A 24,146-nucleotide genomic window follows, 5' to 3' on the forward strand; every position below is an offset into this window, starting at 1 on the left:
CTATTCTCGTGCGGGTCACTGTAAACTTTGTTAATACTCACGCTTACTCACTCTTGGCCTCAACAGAAAAGCTCTGACTGCATCCCAGTTACAATATTTCAGAGGTTCACAGTCAAGTGCTGTGACCAGGCCGTGATTAAGTAATTTCTGCTTCACTACAGGGACTGTGGATTCTGATTTCAGAATTTTTTGCCTCTTCCAATCCTTGCTCCGGCTTGTTACCTGGAAATCAATCTCAGCTCTCCATCTTGAAGGACATCCCAAGGAGGCTTGCCCGAGAAGATATAAGCGAGAATGCAGTGGTGTATCCTTTGAGGAGTGGTTTTCGGCAGCCATGATGTATAAAAAGACACTCGAAACACATCTTATATATACATATATATATATATATATACATATATATACATATATATACATATACATATATATACATATATACATATATATATATATATACATATATATATATATATACATATATATACATATATATATATACACATATAAATATATATATATATATACATATATATACATATATATATATACATACATATACATATATATACATATATATACATATATATATACATACATACATATATATACATATACATACATATACATATATATACACACAGCGGGTAAAATAAGTATTGAACACCATTTTTCTCAGTAAATATATTTCTAAAAGGTGCTATTGACATGAAATTTTCACCAGATGTCGGTAACAACGCAAGTAATCCATACATACAAAGAAAACCAAACAAATAAATTCAGAAATTAAGTTGTGTAATAAAATGGAAAGACACAGGGAAAAAGTATTGAACACATGAAGAAAGGGAGGTGCAAAAAGGCATGGAAAGCCAAGACACCAGCTGAAATCTATCAGTAATTAGAAAGCAATCCTGCCCCTTGTCAGTGCAAATGAATATCAGCTGGTTCAGTCCCAACTGATGGCCTATAAAAAGGTGTCTCATTACCAAGGTGTCACACAAGAAACATCTCATGATGGGTAAAAGCAAAGAGCTTTCTCAAGACCTTCACAACCTTATTGTTGCAAAACATACTGATGGCATTGGTTACAGAAGGATTTCTAAACTTCTGAATGTTCCAGTGAGCACTGTTGGGGCCATAATCCGGAAGTGGAAAGAACATAATTTCACCATAAACTGGCCACGACCAGGTGCTCCTCGCAAGATTTCTGACAGAGGAGTGAAAAGAATTATCAGAAGAGTTGTCCAAGAGCCAAGGACAACTTGTGGAGAGCTTCAGAAAGACCTGGAATTAGCAGGTACAATTGTTTCAAAGAAAACAATAAGTAATGCACTCAACCGCCATGGCCTGTATGCACGCTCACCACGCAAGACTCCATTGCTGAAGAAAAAGCATGTTGAAGCTCGTTTAAAGTTTGCTGCACAACATTTAGACAAACCTGTGAAATACTGGGAGAATATAGTCTGGTCAGATGAGACCAAAATTGAACTCTTTGGATGCCATAATACACACCATGTTTGGAGGTCAAATGGCACTGCCAATCACCCCAAAAACACCATACCAACAGTGAAGTTTGGAGGTGGGAACATCATGGTGTGGGGCTGTTTTTCAGCATACGGCACTGGCAAACTTCATATAATTGAAGGAAGGATGGATGGAAAAATGTACCGAGACATTCTTGATAAAAATCTGCTGTAATCTACCAGGATGATGAAGATGAAACGAGGGTGGACATTTCAGCAAGACAATGATCCCAAACACACAGCCAAGGAAACTCTCAATTGGTTTCAGAGAAAGAAAATAAAGCTGCTAGAATGGCCCAGCCAATCACCTGGCTTGAATCCAATAGAAAATCTATGGAAAGAACTAAAGATCAGAGTTCATAGAAGAGGCCCACGGAACCTTCAAGATTTGAAGACTGTTTGTGTGGAAGAATGGGCCAAAATCACACCTGAGCAATGCATGCGACTAGTTTCTCCATACAGGAGGCATCTTGAAGCTGTCATTACTAACAAAGGCTTTTGTACGAAAACCGAGCTACTGTTCCTCCCGGGGAAGGGTTGCCCGCACCGAGACCTGTCCATTAGATAAGATAAGATAAGATAAGATAATATAATCCTTTATTAGTCCCGCAGCGGGGAAATTTGCAGGCTTACAGCAGCATAGAGATAAAGTGCACACAAGAGACATAGTAAAGAAAGACAAGATAAAAATAAAAAATGAAAAGTAAAAAATAAAAATAAAAAAACAAGTATTATAAATAAGCAATAAAAACAGTAGAAAAACACAATAACTCAAATATAATATTTACAGACAGAAAAAAAACTATTTTAACTATTATTGCACAGTGTTTTTATTGTCATGTGTCATGTGGTCTGCTGGGAGCAGAGTTGGTTGTGCAGCCTGACAGCAGCAGGAAGGAAGGACCTGCGGTACCTCTCCTTCACACACCGGGGGTGAAGCAGCCGGTGGCTGAAGGAGCTGCACAGAGCTGCCAGGGTGTCCTGCATGGGGTGAGAGGTGTTGTTCATCAGGGATGACAGCTTGGCCATCATCCTCCTGTCTCCCACCACCTCCACCGTATCCAGTGGACACCCCAGCACACTGCTGGCCCTCCTGACAAGCTTGTTCAGTCTCTTCTTGTCGGCTGCTGAGATGCTGCTGCTCCAGCAGACCACTGCATAAAAAATGGCTGATGCCACCACAGAGTTGAAAAAGGTCCTCAGGAGTGCTCCCTGCACTCCAAAGGACCTTAGTCTCCTCAGCAGATAGAGTCTGCTCTGACCCTTTTTATACAGTGCATTTGAGTGATTAGTCCAGTCCAGTTTATTGTTCAAGTGAACACCCAGGTACTTATAAGATTGCACAATCTCAATGTCCCTGGATGTTCACTGGTTCCGGAGGACAGTGTTTACCCCGGCGGAAGTCCACCACCAGCTCTTTGGTTTTACCAGAGTTGATCTGGAGGCGGTTCCGCCGGCACCATCCTATGAAGTCCTGGTTCAGTTCTCTGTATTCCCTCTCATCGCCGGCGGAGATGAGGCCGACGATTGCAGAGTCGTCAGAGAACTTTTGCAGGTGGCAGGTAGCAGAGTTATATTTGAAGTCTGATGTGTAGATGGAGAAGAGGAATGGAGCCAGAACGGTTCCTTGTGGGGCCCCCGTGCTGCAGGACACCCGATCTGACTCACACTCCCGTATCCTCACATACTGTGGACGGTTGGTGAGGTAGTCCAGTATCCACGCAGTGAGGTGGTGGTCCACCCCGGTCTGCTCCAGCTTGTCCCTCAGAAGCAAAGGCTGGATGGTGTTGAAGGCACTGGAGAAGTCGAAGAACATGACTCTCACAGTGCTTCCAGCCTTTTCCAGGTGAGAAAGGCATCTTTGTAGCAGGTAGATGACAGCGTCATCCACCCCGATGCCAGATTGGTAGGCGAACTGAAGAGGGTCCAAAGATGAGATCACCAGGGGGCGGAGGTGCACAAGGACCAGCCGCTCCAGGGTCTTCATCAGGTGGGATGTTAAAGCCACCGGCCTGAAGCTGCTGAAGTCCTTGGCCCCCAGGGTCTTTGGGACTGGTACCACGCAGGACGTCTTCCATAGCTGTGGTACCCTCCCCAGCTTCAAGCTCAAGTTGGCTGATCAAATCTGTTAAAGAATGAGTTCAGATCATTCACCCACTGTTGGTCCCCCACAGGTTGTTGGTTGGGCCCCTTGTGGCCAGACATGGCCTTGAGGCTCTTCCAGACTCCGCTGATGTTGTTCTGCTGCAGCTGATCCTCCATCTTCGTCCTGTAGACATTTTTCCCTTCCCTTATCTTCCTCCTCAGCTCCCTCTGCACAGTCCTCAGCTCCTCCTTGTTTCCTGATCTAAAGCCAACAGCTCAATGTCCTCTGTACAGGTCTGCTCCTTAACAGTGATGTGTCCAGAGTTACACCATCTATCATTCACAAACACTGCCAGGCCTCCTCCCTTCCTCTTACCGCTCTCCGTTGTCCTGTCTGCCCGGATGATGCGGAACCCGTCCAGTGCAGCGTTGGTGTCCGGAGTCAGCTCGGTGAGCCATGTCTCCGTGAACACCATGACGCTACACTCCCGGTATTCCTTCTGATGGCGAGTCAGTGCTGATAGCTCGTCCATCTTGTTGGGGAGAGACCTCACGTTTCCCATGATGATGGAGGGGAGGACGGGTTTGAAACGTCTCCTCCTGGCGCGACGTTCTGCCCCAGCACGGCATCCCCGTCTCCTCCTCCTCAGCTCACGGGGAACCTCGGGTCTCTCCTCCGGCAGCAGCGGCGCCGTGTCCCGGAGCGCTAACAGCTGACCCCTGCTGTAAACAATGGGGGCCATGGCTGCGGGCTGAGACTCCGGGCACGGAGGTGAAAAGTGCAAAAAACTGCAGGTAGACCACGTGAAACTCTACGTGTCTCGCTGCCATAGTGCAAAAATGTTTACAAAAATTAAATAAGTAAAAGAAGTAACAGAAAGTAACAAAAAAAAAAAAAAAAAAAACCACTATTTAAAGGAAAAAGCTCACAGGTGAGCAGGAGCTGCTGTAAGAGGCAGCCACTCGCGCGGCGCCATTTTTACTTTACCATTGATGATACCGTGGTGACGCCAACTCGTACTACGAGGAATCTGGGTGTGACCCTGGACGACCAACTGTCGTTCTCAGCAAACATTGCATCGGTCACACGCTCCTGCAGATTCCTCCTCAACAACATCAGGAGGATTCGCCCCTTCCTCACTGACGAGATGGCGCAGCTGCTCATCCAGGCTCTTGTCATCTCCCGCCTGGACTACTGCAACTCACTACTTGCCAGAGCCTCAGCGTCGGCCATCAGACCTCTGGAGCTTGTCCAGAAAGCTGCAGCTCGTCTGGTGTTCAATCGCCCCAAGTTCTCCCACACAACTTCCCTTCTCCGTTCTCTACACTGGCTCCCTGTAAGAGCTCGCATTCAGTTTAAGACTGGTGCTAGCAGTGAAAGGAACAGCTCCTTCTTATCTCCAGGCCATGGTCAAGCCCCCGCCCGACCACTTCGCTCTGCTACCTTGGGGCGATTGGTTGCCCCGTCGCTCAGAGGTCCCTGCGGCCGTTCGACCCGGTCACAGCTTTTTCTGTCCTGGCCCCACAGTGGTGGAATGAACTCCCCACTGACGTCAGGACAGCAGAGTCGAAGCCCATCTTTCGGCGCAGGCTGAAAACTCACCTCTTCAAGAAGTACTACCCTGAGCCTTCCTCTTAGCACTTATTGTATTCGTATTAGTTTGTTGCACTTATTGTATTCGTAGTAATTTGCTTCTGCACTAACTTTTGCTCTGGTTTATGCTTTTAGATGCTTGTTTAAGAAAGGAGATGCACTTATGACTTCTGGTGACTAGCATCTTCAATGCCCTTGCTGATGGAAGGAGGTTTTCACTCAAAATCTCATGATACATGGCCCCATTCATTCTTTCCTTTACTCGTCCTGGTCCCCTTGCAGAAAAACAGCCCCAAAGCATGATGTTTCCACCCCCATGCTTCACAGTAGGTATGGTGTTCTTTGGATGCAACTCGGCATTCTTTCTCCTCCAAACACGACGAGTTGAGTTTTTACCAAAAAGTTCCATTTTGGTTTCATCTGACCATATGACATTCTCCCAATCCTCTTCTGGATCATCCAAATGCTCTCTAGCAAACTTCAGACGGGCCTGGACATGTACTGGCTTAAGCAGGGGGACATGTCTGGCATTGCAGGATTTGAGTCCCTGGCGGCGTAGTGTGTTACTGATGGTAGCCTTTGTTACTTTGGTCCCAGCTCTCTGCAGGTCATTCACTAGGTCCCCCCGTGTGGTTCTGGGATTTTTGTTCACCGTTCTTGTGATCATTTTGGCCCCACGGGGTGAGATCTTGCGTGGAGCCCCAGATCGAGGGAGATTATCAGTGGTCTTGTATGTCTTCCATTTTCTAATAATTGCTCCCACAGTTGATTTCTTCACACCAAGCTGCTTACGTATTGCAGATTCAGTCTTCCCAGCCTGGTGCAGGTCTACAATTTTGTTTCTGGTGTCCTTTGACAGCTCTTTGGTCTTGGCCATAGTGGAGTTTGGAGTGTGACTGTTTGAGGTTGTGGACAGGTGTCTTTTATACTGATAACAAGTTCAAACAGGTGCCATTAATACAGGTAACGAGTGGAGGACAGAAGAGCCTCTTAAAGAAGAAGTTACAGGTCTGTGAGAGCCAGAAATCTTGCTTGTTTGTAGGTGACCAAATACTTATTTTACCGAGGAATTTACCAATTAATTCATTAAAAATCCTACAATGTGATTTCCTGGATTCTCCCCATTCTGTCTCTCATAGTTGAAGTGTACCTATGATGAAAATTACAGGCGTCTCTCATCTTTTTAAGTGGGAGAACTTGCACAATTGGTGGCTGACTAAATATTTTTTTGCCCCACTGTATATATATATATCACTCAATGTAGAACCAATGTAGAAAAAAAAAAAAAAAATAAATAAATAAATAAATATATATATATATATATATATATCTCACTCAATCAGGTAGAATATATGTCACTCTTTACTTGTAACTATAGCCTGTGTTTGTAAGGAAAGTACTAACTTTCCTTACAAACACGCGGAGTGCTTCACACAATAAAATAAACAAAGGCTATGTGTGTGTTAAATAAAAAAAATGCATGACACCCGATGTCAAATTAAGCCACGTTGAGGATTGAAAAAAATAAATAAATAAATAAAAAAAGTAAATATAGAAGTTGTCATGAACACTGTTATGCTGTTAACAATGGACACAAGTCATATTTAATGATGACGCCTTAAAATGCGGGCTCCAAGACCAGAAGAGGTTCATTTGAGATGAGCAAATCCTGCACAGAATGGATCACTGGCGATCGTCATTTTAGTTACATTGTGGCACGTTCAAGATCCATTCAGTGACAATGACAATTGGGCAAAAGTCAATTATGATGTGTTAAAATGTAATCTTGTAAAATGTAGTTTTTAGTCCACTAGAGGATGCTGAAATTTTCCTGGTGCAATCATGGCTAAAGTCGAAGGATTTGACTATGTAAACTAATACAAGCAATTCAGTTTGTAAGGTGCATGATGCACCATTAATGACAAGTTTTGATGACCGTGCTGGTCAGTCTGTCAGCTTGACTGACAAAACCATTTTGCTGCAATAAAAATGACTAAAGGGAGAAGAACCGATGAAAACTGTATCTTATTAGATGAAACAGAGGTTCACAAACTGCATCATTTGGAGTTGAAAATCAGTTATAATCAAAATATATGGCAATGTTTGATATCGCAATACTCACCGTATTGTAAAATGTTTCAAATTGCAATAAAATGGTAGGGTGACTTTTAGTATTGTGTAAATAAATTATTGTGGGGCCTCTCGTGATTCCCATCACTAAGTAAAGGAGACCAGATGTCCCTTTACATGAATATTTTACCAGGTGAATGCCAGTTACAGTAAGATTACTGATAAGCATGGTCAGGGAGTAAAGCTCTTCTTCTCAGGCCTGTATCAACCAGAACAACAGTGATTAGAGCAGAGGAGACTTATTAGACTTACTGATCATCTCTCTTCAGGAAGACTCCAGCATACGGCTGAGCCAGACGAACCTTCCTCCTCAATAGCTCCATCAGCGACTTGTTCTTCACCTGACAGGAAGAAAGACAGACATCACACACACTCAGCACTTGAAAACACATACCACAGAGCATTTGTCATTTTCTGAATTTACCCTTGTATGTAATGTTTAGGGCTGTAATCAACCAAAGAAATTCTTGGTCGACTGAAACCCTGAAATTTCGACTAAAAATCGACTAATGGGGGGGGGGGGCATCACGTGCATCTGCGCAATATAATAGCCCATGATTACCGAAAATATATACTGATATCAGCACAAGAAGGCAATTAAACACAAAAGGCAATTCAGGGAAAATTATCTTTATTAAACACGACACCAATGGGCCTCATATCCTGAGCAATAAAATTGACAATTCCTTCTGTGATATCATGTTTGCGTTTGGATGATAGAGGAGGCTTAACATCCAGCGTGGATCTGGTGTATCGGAGGGATCCTGCCGTTGTTGCGGGCGGGTGCGCCCGCAGTTATAAAACGAATAAACGATTATTAGACTAAAATATTGAAATATGTTTAATATGATATTAATAGGCTATAATATTGAAATATTACCGTTTTTAGATGATACGCCATGTTTGTAGTCGAGCTGTGATATGCAAACTGTTGTTTGCAAATTTTACATTCGACTTTTTTCCCGCCATCTATTTTGGAAAAATTCTGCCACACTGCCGATGTCTTTGACATGGATGGTAGAGGAGGAGGACTCAAATGAAACTTAAATGAAACGCTCAAAATAAAAATAAATATTCAGCAATTAAACCACCGGACGTTGAATAACATGGACCTTCTTCAATACCTGTCTCTAGTGGGTTGGGCTAATCCAAAATAGTGAAAACAAGGGGGGTGTTCTCTGAAGACAGGCTGTTTTCTGTGAAACAGGGCTCTGAAAACACCCCCATTAGCACTTGGTACTTTCCTCCTGATGACGACTTTATGAAATTAACACGGCAAAAAATCGACCAATCAGAATTTTGGTCGACCCAGAACGTATCGACCAATAAGTCGACCAGTCGACTAGGACTTTACAGCCCTAGTAATGTTTGCTAATCCTTGTAAGGAAGGGAAATTTGAGGTCATTCCAGTGATCGTCTGGGAAAATCACCCAACAGGAGTGTTGGGAATTTCTAATCTCTTGATTGAATAAAGCACCAAATGGAGTTAGTACACATAACCCACAATGGCACAGATGAAATAATTGGCAGGCAACAGTCTCTTTAGTCCTAAAGATTAAGGTATATTTAATCCACAGCCTTATTTCATTTGCTTCCTTAAATACCGATTGCACTATAAGTGAGCTGGGACATCACTGGGACTTATGGGTAAAGATAAGTGGTTTGATGGCCAGTCCTCCAGTCAACATGCCAATTTATCCATCCACTTACATCCTCAGGACTATTTCATTTCCATGTGTTAACTCAGTGGAATGCCCCTTTAAAAGGCATTTCATTGAAAATATTTCCTGGATTGTCCCAGCTGTACAGTGGTGTGGTGCAGTTTTGGGGAAATTGTTGTAATAGTTGTTGTTGAGTGCTGAAAAAGCACCCAGCTTCAAATTGCAACTGAACTCTAAGTTTCTAAATGGACAATACAACACTTGATGCAGTTATTGTCTTCCACAACAAGACCTGGAGAGCAGCAGATTCAGCTAAACCCGGCACAGTACGAGAGACAGAGAACAAACTGTGTTGCTGTGTGGTTGCATCATCTGCGTGTCCTTGAAGTCAATGACAACATCATCCTCACCTCTATGATCTTGATGAAGCGGGGGAACACTGGGTTCCTGCTCACAGCGATCAGCGGCACATTAGGAAACACCTCCGGGACCATCATGGTGGTGAGTGCGGTCATCTGGGGTCCAATTGGCACTCCCCCATCTCCCCCAGACTCTTCTCCCCCAGAGCCTGCACTGTCCCCGCCGTCTTCCCCGGAGAAGCCCGCGCCGCCTACCCGGTTCCCAAACATCCTGTCCTGAATTATATAGGGTCGAGAGGTCGGTGTGAGGAAATTTGTTTGGCTACGGAGAAAGACCCCGACCCGCATCCACCGCTGACGTGTGACGGTCAGCCTGCAGCCCGGTGTCATTGTTGTGCTGAGCGGAATGTTAGAGAAGGACCGTGGAGGCTGTAGCCGGCTCAGGGCTGATGTGTCGGTCAGGAGGTGGGGGCTGTAGCCGGTCCTGAACACACCTGACCAGTTTAGCTTTACAACTAGAGCTGACTTTCTGTGCAGGTGTCTAGCAGCGCAGATCATCTTGGCGCAGGTCGCCATTTCTGAAGCCTTCTCTTTCCACAGCATCAGCATGTGACCGACCCACTTCCGTCAGCGTTTGATGACGTATTGCTCCGCCGATAGGCTGGTAGGTTCGTTAGAGATGAGCCAGTCCTGCGCAGAATCGATCACCGGCGGTCGCCGCACAATGCATGCCGGTTAGATTTGTGGTATTTAGCAAGCAAAAATAAAAGATTTATTATGAAATACTTTCCGTCCTTGTCTTTTTTAGGCTCAACCACACCAAAGAAAACATCCTTGAAACAAAAAAAGAAATCTGTAATGATGTAAGTTTGGAGGAACTCAAGGACATCTGACCAGAATGTCTCTGTATGGGAGCAATTCCAAAACAAATGGGAAATATTTTCGTATGAGCTTTTACAGAAAGAGCATTCAGTTTCAATATCCTGTTTATACCTCTTAAGTACAGACCTTGCTGGGTAGAATCTGTGGATTAATTCAAACGTAACTTCTCTCACTTTATTAGTAAGCATATATTTGAATGGCAAAGACCAAACTTTCCTCCAAGGCACATTCTCTATTAAGCCGTTCCAATATGGAATTATATAAGGAATAGTAACAATCTCTTTTTGGAATAACGCCCTAATTGTTCTATTGTTAGGTCAGTGCTCTGTATAAAAGCATAATTGCGTATTCCTTAACCGAAACAGGAATTTGAAACTTCCGCAAAAAATCTGAATAACTGTATAGTCTACCATTCGGGTCAAAGAGTTGGCCAACAAGTAAAATATTATTTCTGAACCAGTTTTCGAAAAATATAAGATTTGTTTTTGTAGAGAATTTCCTTATTATGCCATATGTAATATCTATGAGGTGAGAAGTTATGTTTGAATAAGAGACACCAGGCCAAAAGCATCTGCTTGTGAAAGTTTGACACTTTGATTGGGATTTTGCTGATATTATAATAGCATAGTAAAAGAAAGTTCAGGCCACCAATTTTAGAGAAATTATAATTTGGAATGAAATTCCATAGCGATGTTGGATTATTAATGAATTGTCTTAGCCAGTTGATTTTGGAAGTGTTGTTTAAAGTTGTGAAGCCCAAAAAATTTAGACCCCCACATAGATTTGTGTTTATTATTACAGACTTTTTAACAAAATGAGTTTTGTTTTTCCAGACAAAATTAAGCAACATTTTGTCAATTATTTTAGATAATCTATCAACATCTAAAGAGGCAGCCAAATAAGCGAGTCTGGATATGCCCTCCGCTTTTAACAGTAATTACATTACATTACATTACAGTCATTTAGCAGACGCTTTTATCCAAAGCGACTTACAATCAGTAGTATATTACATGTCATTCACCCATTCACACACTGATGATAGGGCTACCATGGAAGGTGCCACAATCAGTAGTATATTACATGTCATTCACCCATTCACACACTGATGATAGGGCTACCATGCAAGGTGCCACCATCAGACTCTAACTAACATTCATGCAACATCCAGTCCACACCGATGGCAAGCCTTCGGGAGCAACTTGGGGTTAAGTGTCTTGCCCAAGGACACATCGACTGCCGAAGCCAGGTATCGAACCACCGACCCTCTGATTGGAGAACTACCTTGCTCTCCACTACGCCACAGCCGCCCAGTAATATTCTTCCTTTCAAGGATAGGTCTCTCTGTAGCCAAGAGTTTAATTTCTTTTGTGTTTTTTCAATGACTGGGTTAAAATTTAACGGACTTCTTATACTTTGGTCTTTAGTTATAGTTGCTCCCAGGTATTTAATCTGATTCCTCACAGGGATATCACATATAGTTGAAACCTCACATTCTTTTACTGCCATTAGTTCACATTTTCTTAAGTTTAATTTGAGACCTGAAGCTTGTGAAAATCCTTTTATCAACTCCAAAGCAAGAGGAATCTGGGAGGCATTTCTCAAGAAAATGGTGGTGTCATCAGCCAGTTGACTAATGATGATATGTCTTTCAGCCATTGTTATCCCTTCCAAAGCACTGTTAGAGACATGCAGAGCTAGGAATTGAGAGGCGATCAAAAACAAATAGGGTGAGATTGGGCATCCTTGTTTGATTCCGCGTGACACACTGAATCTAGGGGAAGTACCAAATTTCAACTTCACTGCACTACTACCATTCTTATAAAGGGTCCTGACAGTTTTGCAAAAAAGCATCTCCAAAACCAGTTTTTTTTAGAGCTTTCAAAATAAAGCCATGTCCAAGCGAATCGAAAGCTTTATAAAAATCAAGAAACAGAATGAAGCTGTTGTCGGTAATAAGCTCATTATAATCCAATAAATCCAGTACTAATCTAATGTTATTTGCAATATGTCGTTTCCTCATGAACCCAGACTGCGATTCATCTATAATAGAATCTAAAACTTCTTTAAGTCTATTAGCGAAGATAAGAGCAAAAACTTTGTAATCGTTATTTAAGAGTGTGATAGGACGCCAGTTTTCTAGACAGTTTCTGTCCTTGTCTGGTTTCGGAATCAAAGTGATGACACTCTGTGTCATAGTTATTGGAAGAGTTTCTTTCTCTAAGCTCTCTGAGAAAACTTTTACCAAAAACGGGGTTAGTAATTTATCAAACATTTTATACAACTCAGCAGTTATACCATCACATCCTGGGTTCTTGTTTTTGAGACTTTTAATCGCCATCAACCATATTTGGGAAATACTGTCATCACAAAAGTCTCTATCTTCTGGGGATATAACTCTACAATGGCCGATAGAGTCTATAAACGAAGTAGTCGTCGCCTCACAGTAATTAGAAGTGTATAGATTGCTATAGAAGTTGTGACAGTGGACAGCTAACTCTCTGGGATCATCAATAATTTTTCCATCCACCTTAATTTGATCTACAGTAGCAAGTACATTTTTACTTTTTTCAAGTCTGAAGAAGTAAGCTGAGTTTGCTCACCCTCTTCTATCCATTGTTTTCTTGATCTAATATAGGCTCCCTTAGCTTTTGATCTATAAATGTCATCCATCTATCCTCATCAGATAAGGACCCCTGTTGAGAGAGAGATGTTAGCTGCACAATAATTTCCTCTTCAGCTGCTCTTTTTTCCTTTGCTAGATCACCACCAAACTTCCTGAGAAACTTCCCCAACTCATATTTTAAGAGCTCCCAATTATTTCCATAAGCTTTTTGAGATTCTGCTTTATTCCAAAAGTTTTCAATTAACTCTTTCATCTGTTGTTTGACCTGATCGTGCTTGAGGAGGGGACTATTTAATTTCCAGAATGAGGCTTTTGGACCTGACGTCTGATCCGAGTACAAAGTTATTGAAAGGTAAATTGCTTTATGATCAGTCAGTGGAGTGTTACAGATATTGACCAAAATGTTGTTCCTCATTAAACTCTTGGAAAGTAGCCAGTAGTCAATTCTGGATTGTCTTGAGCAGTCCTTATTGGACCAGGTATATTGTCGGTCGTACGGAAACAGTTTCCTCCAAACATCAATCAGGTCAAATTTATCCATAAAACAACATAAAGCAGAGTTAGAAGACCCTGATCTCCTTGGTGGCCATCTGTCCAACATGTTATTCATCGCTATGTTAAAATCTCCTCCCACAACTAAAGAAGCATTGGGGTATTTGTTCAACCAGTATGAGATTTTATCCTCTATGGCAGTGGTATTCAACTGAAAGTTAAAGAGGTCCAGTTAGAGAAAATTTCTTGAAGCAAAGGTCCGGAAGATCATAATGTCTAACTATTTAGTGTGATATATATTGTTATTATATCACATCCTGAACTCTTATTATTGTTTAGATCTCCAGTGCATTCATAACGTCTTTATGAGAAATGCTGTCACTATATTCTGATGACATAGCTTTACAATCGTTGATCAGTCTATAAAAGAGTTTTCTGTAGCTTCACAAGATTTAGATGTGAATACATTTCCATAAAATTGTAGCAATAGGCAGCTATTTTTCAGGGAATCATTGATTATTTTGTCATCCACCTTAAGTTGTTCAATACTAGCATGAGAAGTTTTAACTTTTTTCCAATCTAAAGAATCGGCTATAGAAGCCAACGGTAGAGGCAGGAGGGCACACCGGTATTGAGGAGCGAGCACATGGAGGCTCACAGGCACAGAGGAAACAAAAGGCAGGTAGAGAGACCACCAAAACCTGCAAACACAGAAAAGCACGATTGAGAACACGATCCCAAAAAATACACAAAGGCACCAAGATACTTAGGTAGATATGTCCTCTCTACCGAAAGGAAACAGAATTATCTGGCACTGAGGTGGAGTTGAAGCCAAGCTTATGTAGTCTGAGGCTGATGAGTTGATTGAGAGCCGGTGTGTCTGATCAGCAGTCAGCCAAAATACAACTAGGGACCAAACCGGAACCCAACAATATTCACATCTCCCCCATCAGACAGGACCTCCTGTTGAAAAAAGAGAGGCTAGTTACACTCTTCATCCGCTCTTCTTTCCTTTGCTAGATCACCCCCACTTTTCCCGAGGAACCTCCCTAATTCGTACTTTAGGAGCTCCCAGTTCCTCTCATAAGCTGTCTCTGCTTTGTTCCTCATTGATTTGCTTTTTGACCGGCTCATAATTAAGGGGGGAGCTATTTAGTTTCTAAAATGAGTCTTTTGGGCATGGCATGTCACTACTTGACAGGATTATTGAGATGTAAATTGCTGAAATGTAATTATATATCAGATAGCATCTAGATAGTAAGCAGTAGATGGTTCTAGAGTGTCTTGGGCAGTCCTTATTTAACAAAGTACAATGCTGTTTATTTGGAAATAGTATCTATCTTAACCAAAAAAGTCTACTTTGTCAATAAAATATTTCAAAGCCGAGTTGAGAGACACTGATCTCCTTGGTGGCAATCTGTCTATTACTGTTGTAATTATTTTAAGGTTATTAATGGCTAATGGAAAAAGTGGCTTGAAAAAATCTATATTGGTCTCTAGAATATTCCCATTGAGGTTTTCTTTAAAGAGTCCTACCCCTGCTGACTGTTCTGATCTACGGCTAGCCATATCTTAACCCATTTTGTCCTCCAAAAAATAGGGTCATTGGATGTTGAGTGACATTTTTGAAAAGGACCGAAATTACAATTTTTATTACAAACAAAAATAGACAAAGACAAGGACATAGAACATTAACAATATCAAAGAAATACCCTGAAAACCGAGAAGTACTGAAAATGTCCTCTAAACACTGTGGTAAAGAGTACACTGTTAATTCTGCAACAGTTTATATAACATGTAGCAAAATTTAAGAAACATCTTTTATATAAAACACGTTGGTTAAACTACCCAGAATCTAAAACTTTTTCCTTTGGAAAAAAATCAAGAGAAAAACTCAAATGTTACCAAGGAATTAAACTGTTGAAGGAATTGATATTTCTTATGAAGGAATAAATCTAAGTTGAACTGATACATAAAATAAATCAAAATAAGTAGTTTATCTTTCTGACCTTATTCAAAAAGTATGATGAAGAGAGGCTAGTCAACCATCTACTGGTGACCAACAGTTATGTCACCCAATCAGTAATGACAGTTATTTCCCCATTCAAAAACAGAGTAGGTACCCGAAGTGACCCACAATAACAAATAAATGAATCTGGTAAGAGTTCAGAAGTGTTAATGTTTCCTGATGATTAAATAAAATAATAGCAATAATACTGATAATGATTGAAGCTACCTCGATAACAAAAACCTTAGATTAATTGTAATCTCTGCAAACCTGTAACATTTCAGCCCACATATGGCGCTGCTCTGTGAAAATAACAGACTTGTATATATAACATTCCTGCTAACATGTTATTCACTGTGACCCCTTTACCATCATGTTTGCGAAGGGTCCTCTGCAACCCGCTTTCTGCCCCCCCTTCCTTGCCTGTTCAACTAGCGGCCACACTTTGTTCCTGGTACCCTTGATCTCCTGTGTCAGATCTTTCTTCTCTTCAGCATGGCTGATGTTCTGGCATCCATAATACAGATTTTCGCTCTGAGGGTTCGAGACAGAAACTGCACATTAATGCGGCGGCTTGAGGGTGCAACTCCAGAGTGACAGCTCTACAGTAATAGCAGGATTAGCAACAATAATAAAAGAAAAATAATAGAAAAAAGATGACTAATAATAACAGCAAATGGATATAATAAAATAACCATGACAATAAGCAGTACAAGTTAAATGTCACTTATAATAATAATAATATTTGTAGTAGTGGATGTTAAGTAGGGCCACGACAGTAGGCACGACCACGGCCAAGGTATAACCTGCGAGGAGAGAAAACACAGAGACTCCGTGGATGAGGCAAAGTTAGTAATGTGCATTAATTGGGACATGAATGTTAACAGAAGGAGAGGTAGAGGAAGGGGAGCTCAATGTATCAAAGGAAGTCCCATGGCAGTCTAGGCCTTTAGCAGCATACCAAGGGGCTGGTCCAAGACAAACCTGAGCCAGCCCTAACTATAAGCATTATCAGAAAGGAAAGTCTTAAGCCTACTCCTAAATGTGGTGAGTGTGTCTGCCCCCCAGACTGAAAATGGAAGCTGCTTCCACATAAGAGGAGCTTGATAGCTGAAGGCTCTGGTTCATGTTCTACTTATAGACACTACAAAGAACCATGCTTTCTGGAAGCACAGACCTCTAGTTGGGAAATATGGTACTATGAGCTCTTTAAGATAGGATGGTACCTGGCCAACCACGGCTTTGTATGTGAGGAGAAGGATTTAAAATGAAATTCATGATTTTACAGGGAACCAGTTGAGAGAAGCTAATATGGGAGAAATATAATCTATTTTCTTAGTTTTTCTTAGTACGAGTGCTGCAGCATTCTGGATCAACTGGAGAGTCTTGAGAGACTAATAAGAGCAGCCTGATAATAAGGAATTGGAGAGGTTACTGCAGTAATCTAGTCTAGAAGTAACAGATGCATGAACTAAATTTTCTGCAATGTTTTGAGAAAGGATGTGCCTTATTTTTGATGTGTTCCTTAGTTGGAAAAAAGGCAGTCCTATGAGCGATATACACTAAATAGGCCAGGTGGTGTGCGATGTAGGATGAGACCTGGCTGAACACGTAGACATTGATCTTCTTTACTTTCTCCCCATGTTGCTCATGGATCCCAGCAATCCACCCCCTTTTATTAAGCGTCCAGGTTGTTTCATCCTTCAAAGAGCACATTGTTTTTTTCCTCCAGGATTACAACTTTGCTCATTAGTGTTTCAACTGTGCCTTTCACGTCTTCCACTTGTTTTCCTGTGAATTCTAATTCTAAAGTGTGTCGGTAGCACTTTTCCGAAATTCTGTTATCTTTAACTGTTTAACTGCCGTCCAAGAGACTTTTCTTGCATCATCCCAATTCCCTCCATTACCGACAGCAGAAGTAAATTGGGCACAGACTGATTGTCACTCGTCACAGGTGCGTGTCTTGGATTTCTTTGCTGGTTGAAGTTTTGGAGATTCTGGTAACAAGCCAAGTATCCTCTGAATCTGGTTTCTTGAAAATGTCTATCTCAGATCTGCCGTCCCCAGATTTAATAGCAGAGGAATACATTCTGCCGCCATTTTAATAGGAAACTAAAAAACGTAACCGGAAAATACTTGTTTTGACAAAAGTCAATTCAGTTTGTCTATATTCACCAACTTACCTTCGGTAGCTAGCTAAAAACAATGAAAAAACGAAATAAATCAATGAGATATGTCTTCTGTGGGATATATCTTGTAATTCTTTAAGGCCTTGGGAGGCCCTCCTACAAATAAGCTGTAAAGCTGAATTACTAAATTTTCATCATCATATTGCACAAAAACACAATGCTGGATGTTACCAAGACGCCATCTTGGCTCCCTGTCTTGATCCCCAAATGCTCTGACGTCATGCATATGTGAGTAACCATAACCTCACAAAATCAAGGCGGCTGCCGTTTTTAGAGCGAGGCTTTGCGGTTTCTCTCCACTTAACGGAAGCACTAGATAAGAGTTATATAAAATAGGAGGAATTTTGCTTACCAAAGCCGGGGACATATCTGGTCTAATTTATACAGCTTTATCTCTGTCTGTGAACAAACAGGCTTCTATGGTCATTGATAAATGTATCTATAATTCGGTGTGGAGAAACAGAATACACAGTGTCAGAAAATCTGTCCTAATTCGACTGATTGAGATGGGGAAACTGTGGCTTAGTGCTAAAGCAGTGGCTTAACTTTCTTGATTTTCAACTCTTAACAAAACCCAACAATATGGGATTTTGTTCCCAAACTTGGAGGCCTCAAGTTTGTTTTACTTTGCGACTACAGTATTGGAATGAATCTCCTTAAAACTGTCATTTTGATGTGTTTACCTTAATTGAAACGCCTGAAATCGAGATGAGATTGCTTCAGTAAAGGCCATAACCATAACGGCCTTTACAAACATCAGATTGGTGGGTCTTTATTTAGCTTTTTGTATTAACGTAAAATGGCGCCGCGCGAGTGGCTGCCTCTTACAGCAGCTCCTGCTCACCTGTGAGCTTTTTCCTTTAAATTGTGTTGTTTTTTTTTTTTTACTTTCTGTTACTTCTTTTACTTATTTGATTTTTGTAAACATTTTTGCACTATGGCTGCGAGACACGTAGAGTTTCACATGGTCTACCTGCAGTTCTTTGCACTTCTCACCTCCGTGCCCGGAGTCTCAGCCCGCAGTCATGGCCCCCATTGTTTACAGCAGGGGTCAGCTGTTAGCGCTCCGGGACACGGCGCTGCTGCTGCCGGAGGAGAGACCCGAGGTTCCCGTGAGCTGAGGAGGAGGAGACGGGGATGCCGTGCTGGGGCAGAACGTCGTGCCAGGAGGAGATGTTTTAAACCCGTCCTCCCCTCCATCATCATGGGAAACGTACGGTCTCTCCCCAACAAGATGGACGAGCTATCAGCACTGACTCGCCATCAGAAGGAATACCGGGAGTGTAGCGTCATGGTGTTCACGGATACATGGCTCACGGAGCTGACTCCGGACACCAACGCTGCACTGGACGGGTTCCGCATCATCCGGGCAGACAGGACGGCGGAGAGCGGTAAGAGGAAGGGAGGAGGCCTGGCAGTGTTTGTGAATGATAGATGGTGTAACTCTGGGCACATCACTGTCAAAGAGCAGACCTGTTGGCCGTTAGCATGAGGCCGGTCTATTTACCGAGGGAATTCTCGCACGTTATCATGATAGCTGCGTATATTCCCCCCTCTGCTAACGGAGAAGCGGCCTGTGACGTCATACACTCGGCGATAAGCAGGCTGCTGACACAACATCCCAATGCCCTCCTCCTCCTCTCTGGTGACTTTAACCATGCCCCTCCGTCCTCCACTCTGCCCACCTTCACCCAGTACATCACCTGCCCCACCAGAGACAACAGAACCCTGGACCTGCTGTATGCCAACACCAAGGAGGCATACACCTCATCACCCCTCCCTCCCCTGGGAAGATCTGACCACAACCTGGTGCACCTCCGGCCTGTGTACAAACCTCTTGTGCACAGGCAGCCAGCTGTGACCCGCACAGTCAAAAGATGGTCTGATGAAGCCGAGGAGGCTCTTAAGGACTGTTTCGACTCGACTGTGTGGGAAGTGTTCAGTGATGCCCATGGGGAGGACATCGAGGGTCTCACAGACACCATAACAGACTACATAAACTTTTGTGTGGAGAACACCGTACCCACCAGGACTGTACGGTGTTTTTCCAACAGCAAACCCTGGATCAATCCTGAGATAAAGACCCTCCTCAAGGAGAAGAAGAGGGTCTTTAGATCAGGAAACAAGGAGGAGCTGAGGACTGTGCAGAGGGAGCTGAGGAGGAAGATCAGGGAAGGGAAAAATGTCTACAGGACAAAGATGGAGGATCAGCTGCAGCAGAACAACATCAGCGGAGTCTGGAAGAGCCTCAAGGCCATGTCTGGCCACAAGGGGCCCAACCAACAACCTGTGGGGGACCAACAGTGGGTGAATGATCTGAACTCATTCTTTAACAGATTTGATCAGCCACCCACCCCTCCCCCCACCCAGACCTCCCTGCCGCTGCAGCCCCCATCGTCTGCACCCCCTGTGGATTACCCCCCTCTTCTTCCTCCTCCTCCACCCCCTTTTCCACAACACTCGGCTCCCCTCCACACTCCTCAAACACTGCACTCCAACACCCCACCCCCACTCCAACAACCTACAGCACACAGCCCCCTCCCCCAACTTGTCCCTCTCAATTAACCAGGTGAGAAAAGAACTGAGGAGAATAAAGGTGAGAAAAGCCACGGGTCCGGACGGCATCAGCTCAAGGCTCCTCAGATATTGCGCAGACCAGCTGTGCAGGATAGTGGAGCACATCTTTAACTTGAGCTTGAAGCTGGGGAGGGTACCACAGCTATGGAAGACGTCCTGCGTGGTACCAGTCCCAAAGACCCCGGGGGCCAAGGACTTCAGCAGCTTCAGGCCGGTGGCTCTAACATCCCACCTGATGAAGACCCTGGAGCGGCTGGTCCTTGTGCACCTCCGCCCCCTGGTGATCTCATCTTTGGACCCTCTTCAGTTCGCCTACCAATCTGGCATCGGGGTGGATGACGCTGTCATCTACCTGCTACAAAGATGCCTTTCTCACCTGGAAAAGGCTGGAAGCACTGTGAGAGTCATGTTCTTCGACTTCTCCAGTGCCTTCAACACCATCCAGCCTTTGCTTCTGAGGGACAAGCTGGAGCAGACCGGGGTGGACCACCACCTCACTGCGTGGATACTGGACTACCTCACCAACCATCCACAGTATGTGAGGATAAGGGAGTGTGAGTCAGATCGGGTGTCCTGCAGCACGGGGGCCCCACAAGGAACCGTTCTGGCTCCATTCCTCTTCTCCATCTACACATCAGACTTCAAATATAACTCTGCTACCTGCCACCTGCAAAAGTTCTCTGACGACTCTGCAATCGTCGGCCTCATCTCCGCCGGCGATGAGAGGGAATACAGAGAACTGAACCAGGACTTCATAGGATGGTGCCGGCGGAACCGCCTCCAGATCAACTCTGGTAAAACCAAAGAGCTGGTGGTGGACTTCCGCCGGGGAAAACACTGTCCTCCGGAACCAGTGAACATCCAGGGACAGGACATTGAGATTGTGCAATCTTATAAGTACCTGGGTGTTCACTTGAACAATAAACTGGACTGGACTAATCATTCAAAGGCACTTTACAAAAGGGTCAGAGCAGACTGTATCTGCTGAGGAGACTGAGGTCCTTTGGAGTGCAGGGAGCACTCCTGAAGACCTTTTTCAACTCCGTGGTGGCATCAGCCATCTTTTATGCAGTGGTCTGCTGGACCAGCAGCATCTCAGCAGCAGACAAGAAGAGACTCAACAAGCTTGTCAGGAAGGCCAGCAGTGTGCTGGGGTGTCCACTGGATACGGTGGAGGTGGTGGGGGACAGGAGGGTGATGGCCAAGCTGTCATCCCTGATGAACAACACCTCTCACCCCATGCAGGACACCCTGGCAGCTCTGTGCAGCTCCTTCAGCCACCGGCTGCTTCACCCCCGGTGTGTGAAGGAGAGGTACCGCAGGTCCTTCCTCCCTGCTGCTGTCAGGTTGCACAACCAACTCTGCTCCCAGCAGACCACATGACCACATGACAATAATAACATGACAATAAAAACCTGTGCAATACATTACACATTACACTGTGCAATAATAGTTAAAATAGTTAAAATAGTTGTTGTTTTTTTCTCTGTCTGTAAATATAATATTTCAGTTATTGTTGTTTTTTCTACTGTTTTTTTTATTGCTTATTTATAATACTTGTTTTATTTTATTTTTCATTCATTTTTCTACTATGTCTCTTGTGTGCACTTTACTCTACGCTGTTGTAAGCCTGCAAATTTCCCCGCTGCGGGACTAATAAAGGATTATCTTATCTTATCTTATCTTAAGGAGACGTCCAGATGCCAGGGCTCATAAGGGCCTTTTTTATAACTTTTTTTTTAAGCAAAAAGTGTGTCTCATGTTTCATCTTTGAAACAACTTGCAGCGCAAACAATGTTTTTTACCAAGCAATATGACCAGGTACAAGGTGAGATATATTTCAAAAATGGCATCAGTCCAAAAAAATCATATACAAGCGCTTTAACCAAATCAATTTATTTATTCCTCATTCCTAGTTGTTATAGCCCTAGTAACTGATAGAAAATCATCATCCTTCTGTTTTTGGGTGCAGATTTGTGGATACGTGTCTAATGTGTTAATGGCGTGATGGGTTAAAGCATCGAGACATGAGGTAAAGACAGGGTCGCAACGGATGTTCAAAATGTTTGATTATCATGTGATTTATTTAGACTTCAGATAGTTTCAGGAAGCACTTGGCGGGCAATCTGAATGCATAGATATCGGTACAAACAGGAAGATAGAATTGCAATTTGGCAATAAGTAGTGAATAAATTAATTGATTTACAGAATTCATATAGAACACTGACTTATATAAACATAAAACAAAAAGTTGGGAAATGTGTGAACATGCATTTGTGGGATGAGCAGCACAGCTGAGTATGTGATTGCGCTCATGTAAAATTTGCCAAATCTTCTCTGCTAATGCCAAACAGCTTATTCTGCTGTTGCTATTAACTCTTGTTTGGTGTTGTTTGGTGGATTGGATGATTGAAGTCTATCAGTAACAAGGAAGAAACAAGACATATTGGTAATTTCACAATTTATTCATTTAACAAACAGTCAGGAGCCTCAGTAGCATGTGGAAGAACCATACACAGCCACAACAGCCTGGCACCTCCTCCTCATGCTGGTCACCAGCCTGGTCACACACTGCTGTGGGATGGCATTCCACTCCTCAACCAGGGTTTGTCGCAAGTCAGCCAACGTGGTTGTGTTGGTCACTCTAGCACGAACAGCACGCCCAATCTGATCCCGCAAGTGTTCAATTGGGTTGAGGTCAGGACTGTTGGCAGGCCATTCCATTCTCTCTACTCCCAAATTCTGGTAGTAGTCTCTGATAAAACCCCGCTCTGTGGGGGCGAGCGTTGTCATCTTGGAAGATGGAGTTCCCAGACTGTGGAGATATGGGATTGCCACTGGTTGCAGAATCTCATCTCGATATCTCTCTGCATTGAGATTGCCTCCAATGATGACAAGCCTCGTTTTTCCAGTGATGGAGATGCCGCCCCACACCATCACACTGCCTCCACCAAAAGGTGTTACTCTATCGGTGCAGCAATCAGCATAGCGTTATCCCCGTCTTCTCCACACTTTGACCCTACGATCCAACTTCCTTAGGCAGAATCTGGACTCATCGCTGAACATAACGTTCCTCCACATGTTCAGGTTCCAGTGCAGGTGTTGCCGACACCAGCGCAAACGGGCCTGACGATGAAGGGCAGTCATGGCAGGCCTCCTGGCAGCCCTATGAGCCCGGAGATTGGCTGCGTGTAGTCTGTTCCGGATTGTCTGGCCCGAGAGCCGTGTGCCATATCGTCCTGCAAACCTTGACTGCAAATCTGTAGAAGACAGCCTACGGTTCCTAAGTGCTGAAAGGGTGAGGAACCGGTCTTCTTGGGGTGTCGTCTTCTTGGGACGCCCACTTCACGGTCTGTCCCTGACATCCCCCGTTTCATGGAACTTGGCCTTTAGTTTGGAGATGGTACTAGGGCTCACTCCAAATGATGCCACAACTTGCTTTTGTGGAACACCAGCTTGAAGTTGCCCTATCGAACAGGCCTTATCGAGATCAGACAAACGTGGCATGCCGATTCTTGGAGCAGACACCAATTGACCACTGTAGCAGGGCCCATGCTCACAGGTGCTGTCAGCACCTGGGGGTACAGGAAGCTCAAGACAAGAGTCAATAGCAACAGCAGAATAAGCTGTTTGGCATTGGCAGAGAAGATTTGGCAAATGTTTCATGAGCGCAACCCACATACTCAGCTGTGCTGCTCAACCCACAAATGCATGTTCCTTACAAATGGGGCACCATTTAAAAGGGAAATAAACAGCCTTTCCAATGGTATAAAATGTATTGCCAAGAAGCATTGTTACAACAGAGAAATAATTTACCAAACACAAATTTACGAACTTTTTGTTTTATGTTTATGTAGTTACAACTAAAAAAAAAATTGTTGTTTGTTTTTAATTAAAATAAGATGATTGGTTAGTTAGTCCTGATAGGCAGGCGGCATCTTGCATGATAGCCCCTGCCATCAGTGTATGAATGGTTGAATGACATGAAGTGTAAAAGCGCTTTGAGCAGTCGGAAGACTAGAAAAG

The 24,146-nt window shown here is 43.4% G+C and overlaps 1 protein-coding gene across 1 annotated transcript in view; it reads right to left on the reverse strand.

The window, feature by feature from the left end:
• lonp1 (lon peptidase 1, mitochondrial) overlaps positions 1–10,001 on the reverse strand; it is a 36,639-nt gene extending 26,638 nt beyond the window's left edge. Inside the window, exons 1-2 of the mRNA XM_054596831.1 lie at positions 9,401–10,001; positions 7,582–7,670 (exon numbers count right to left, since the gene is read on the reverse strand). Of these exons, the coding sequence (XP_054452806.1) occupies positions 7,582–7,670; positions 9,401–9,958 (647 nt within the window). The 5' untranslated portion in view covers positions 9,959–10,001. The remainder of the gene's footprint in view (positions 1–7,581; positions 7,671–9,400) is intronic.
• Positions 10,002–24,146: the final 14,145 nt, after the last annotated feature.

This window comes from Anoplopoma fimbria, chromosome 3 (assembly GCF_027596085.1).
Source record: "Anoplopoma fimbria isolate UVic2021 breed Golden Eagle Sablefish chromosome 3, Afim_UVic_2022, whole genome shotgun sequence".
In the NCBI taxonomy this organism is placed as follows: domain Eukaryota; kingdom Metazoa; phylum Chordata; class Actinopteri; order Perciformes; family Anoplopomatidae; genus Anoplopoma; species Anoplopoma fimbria.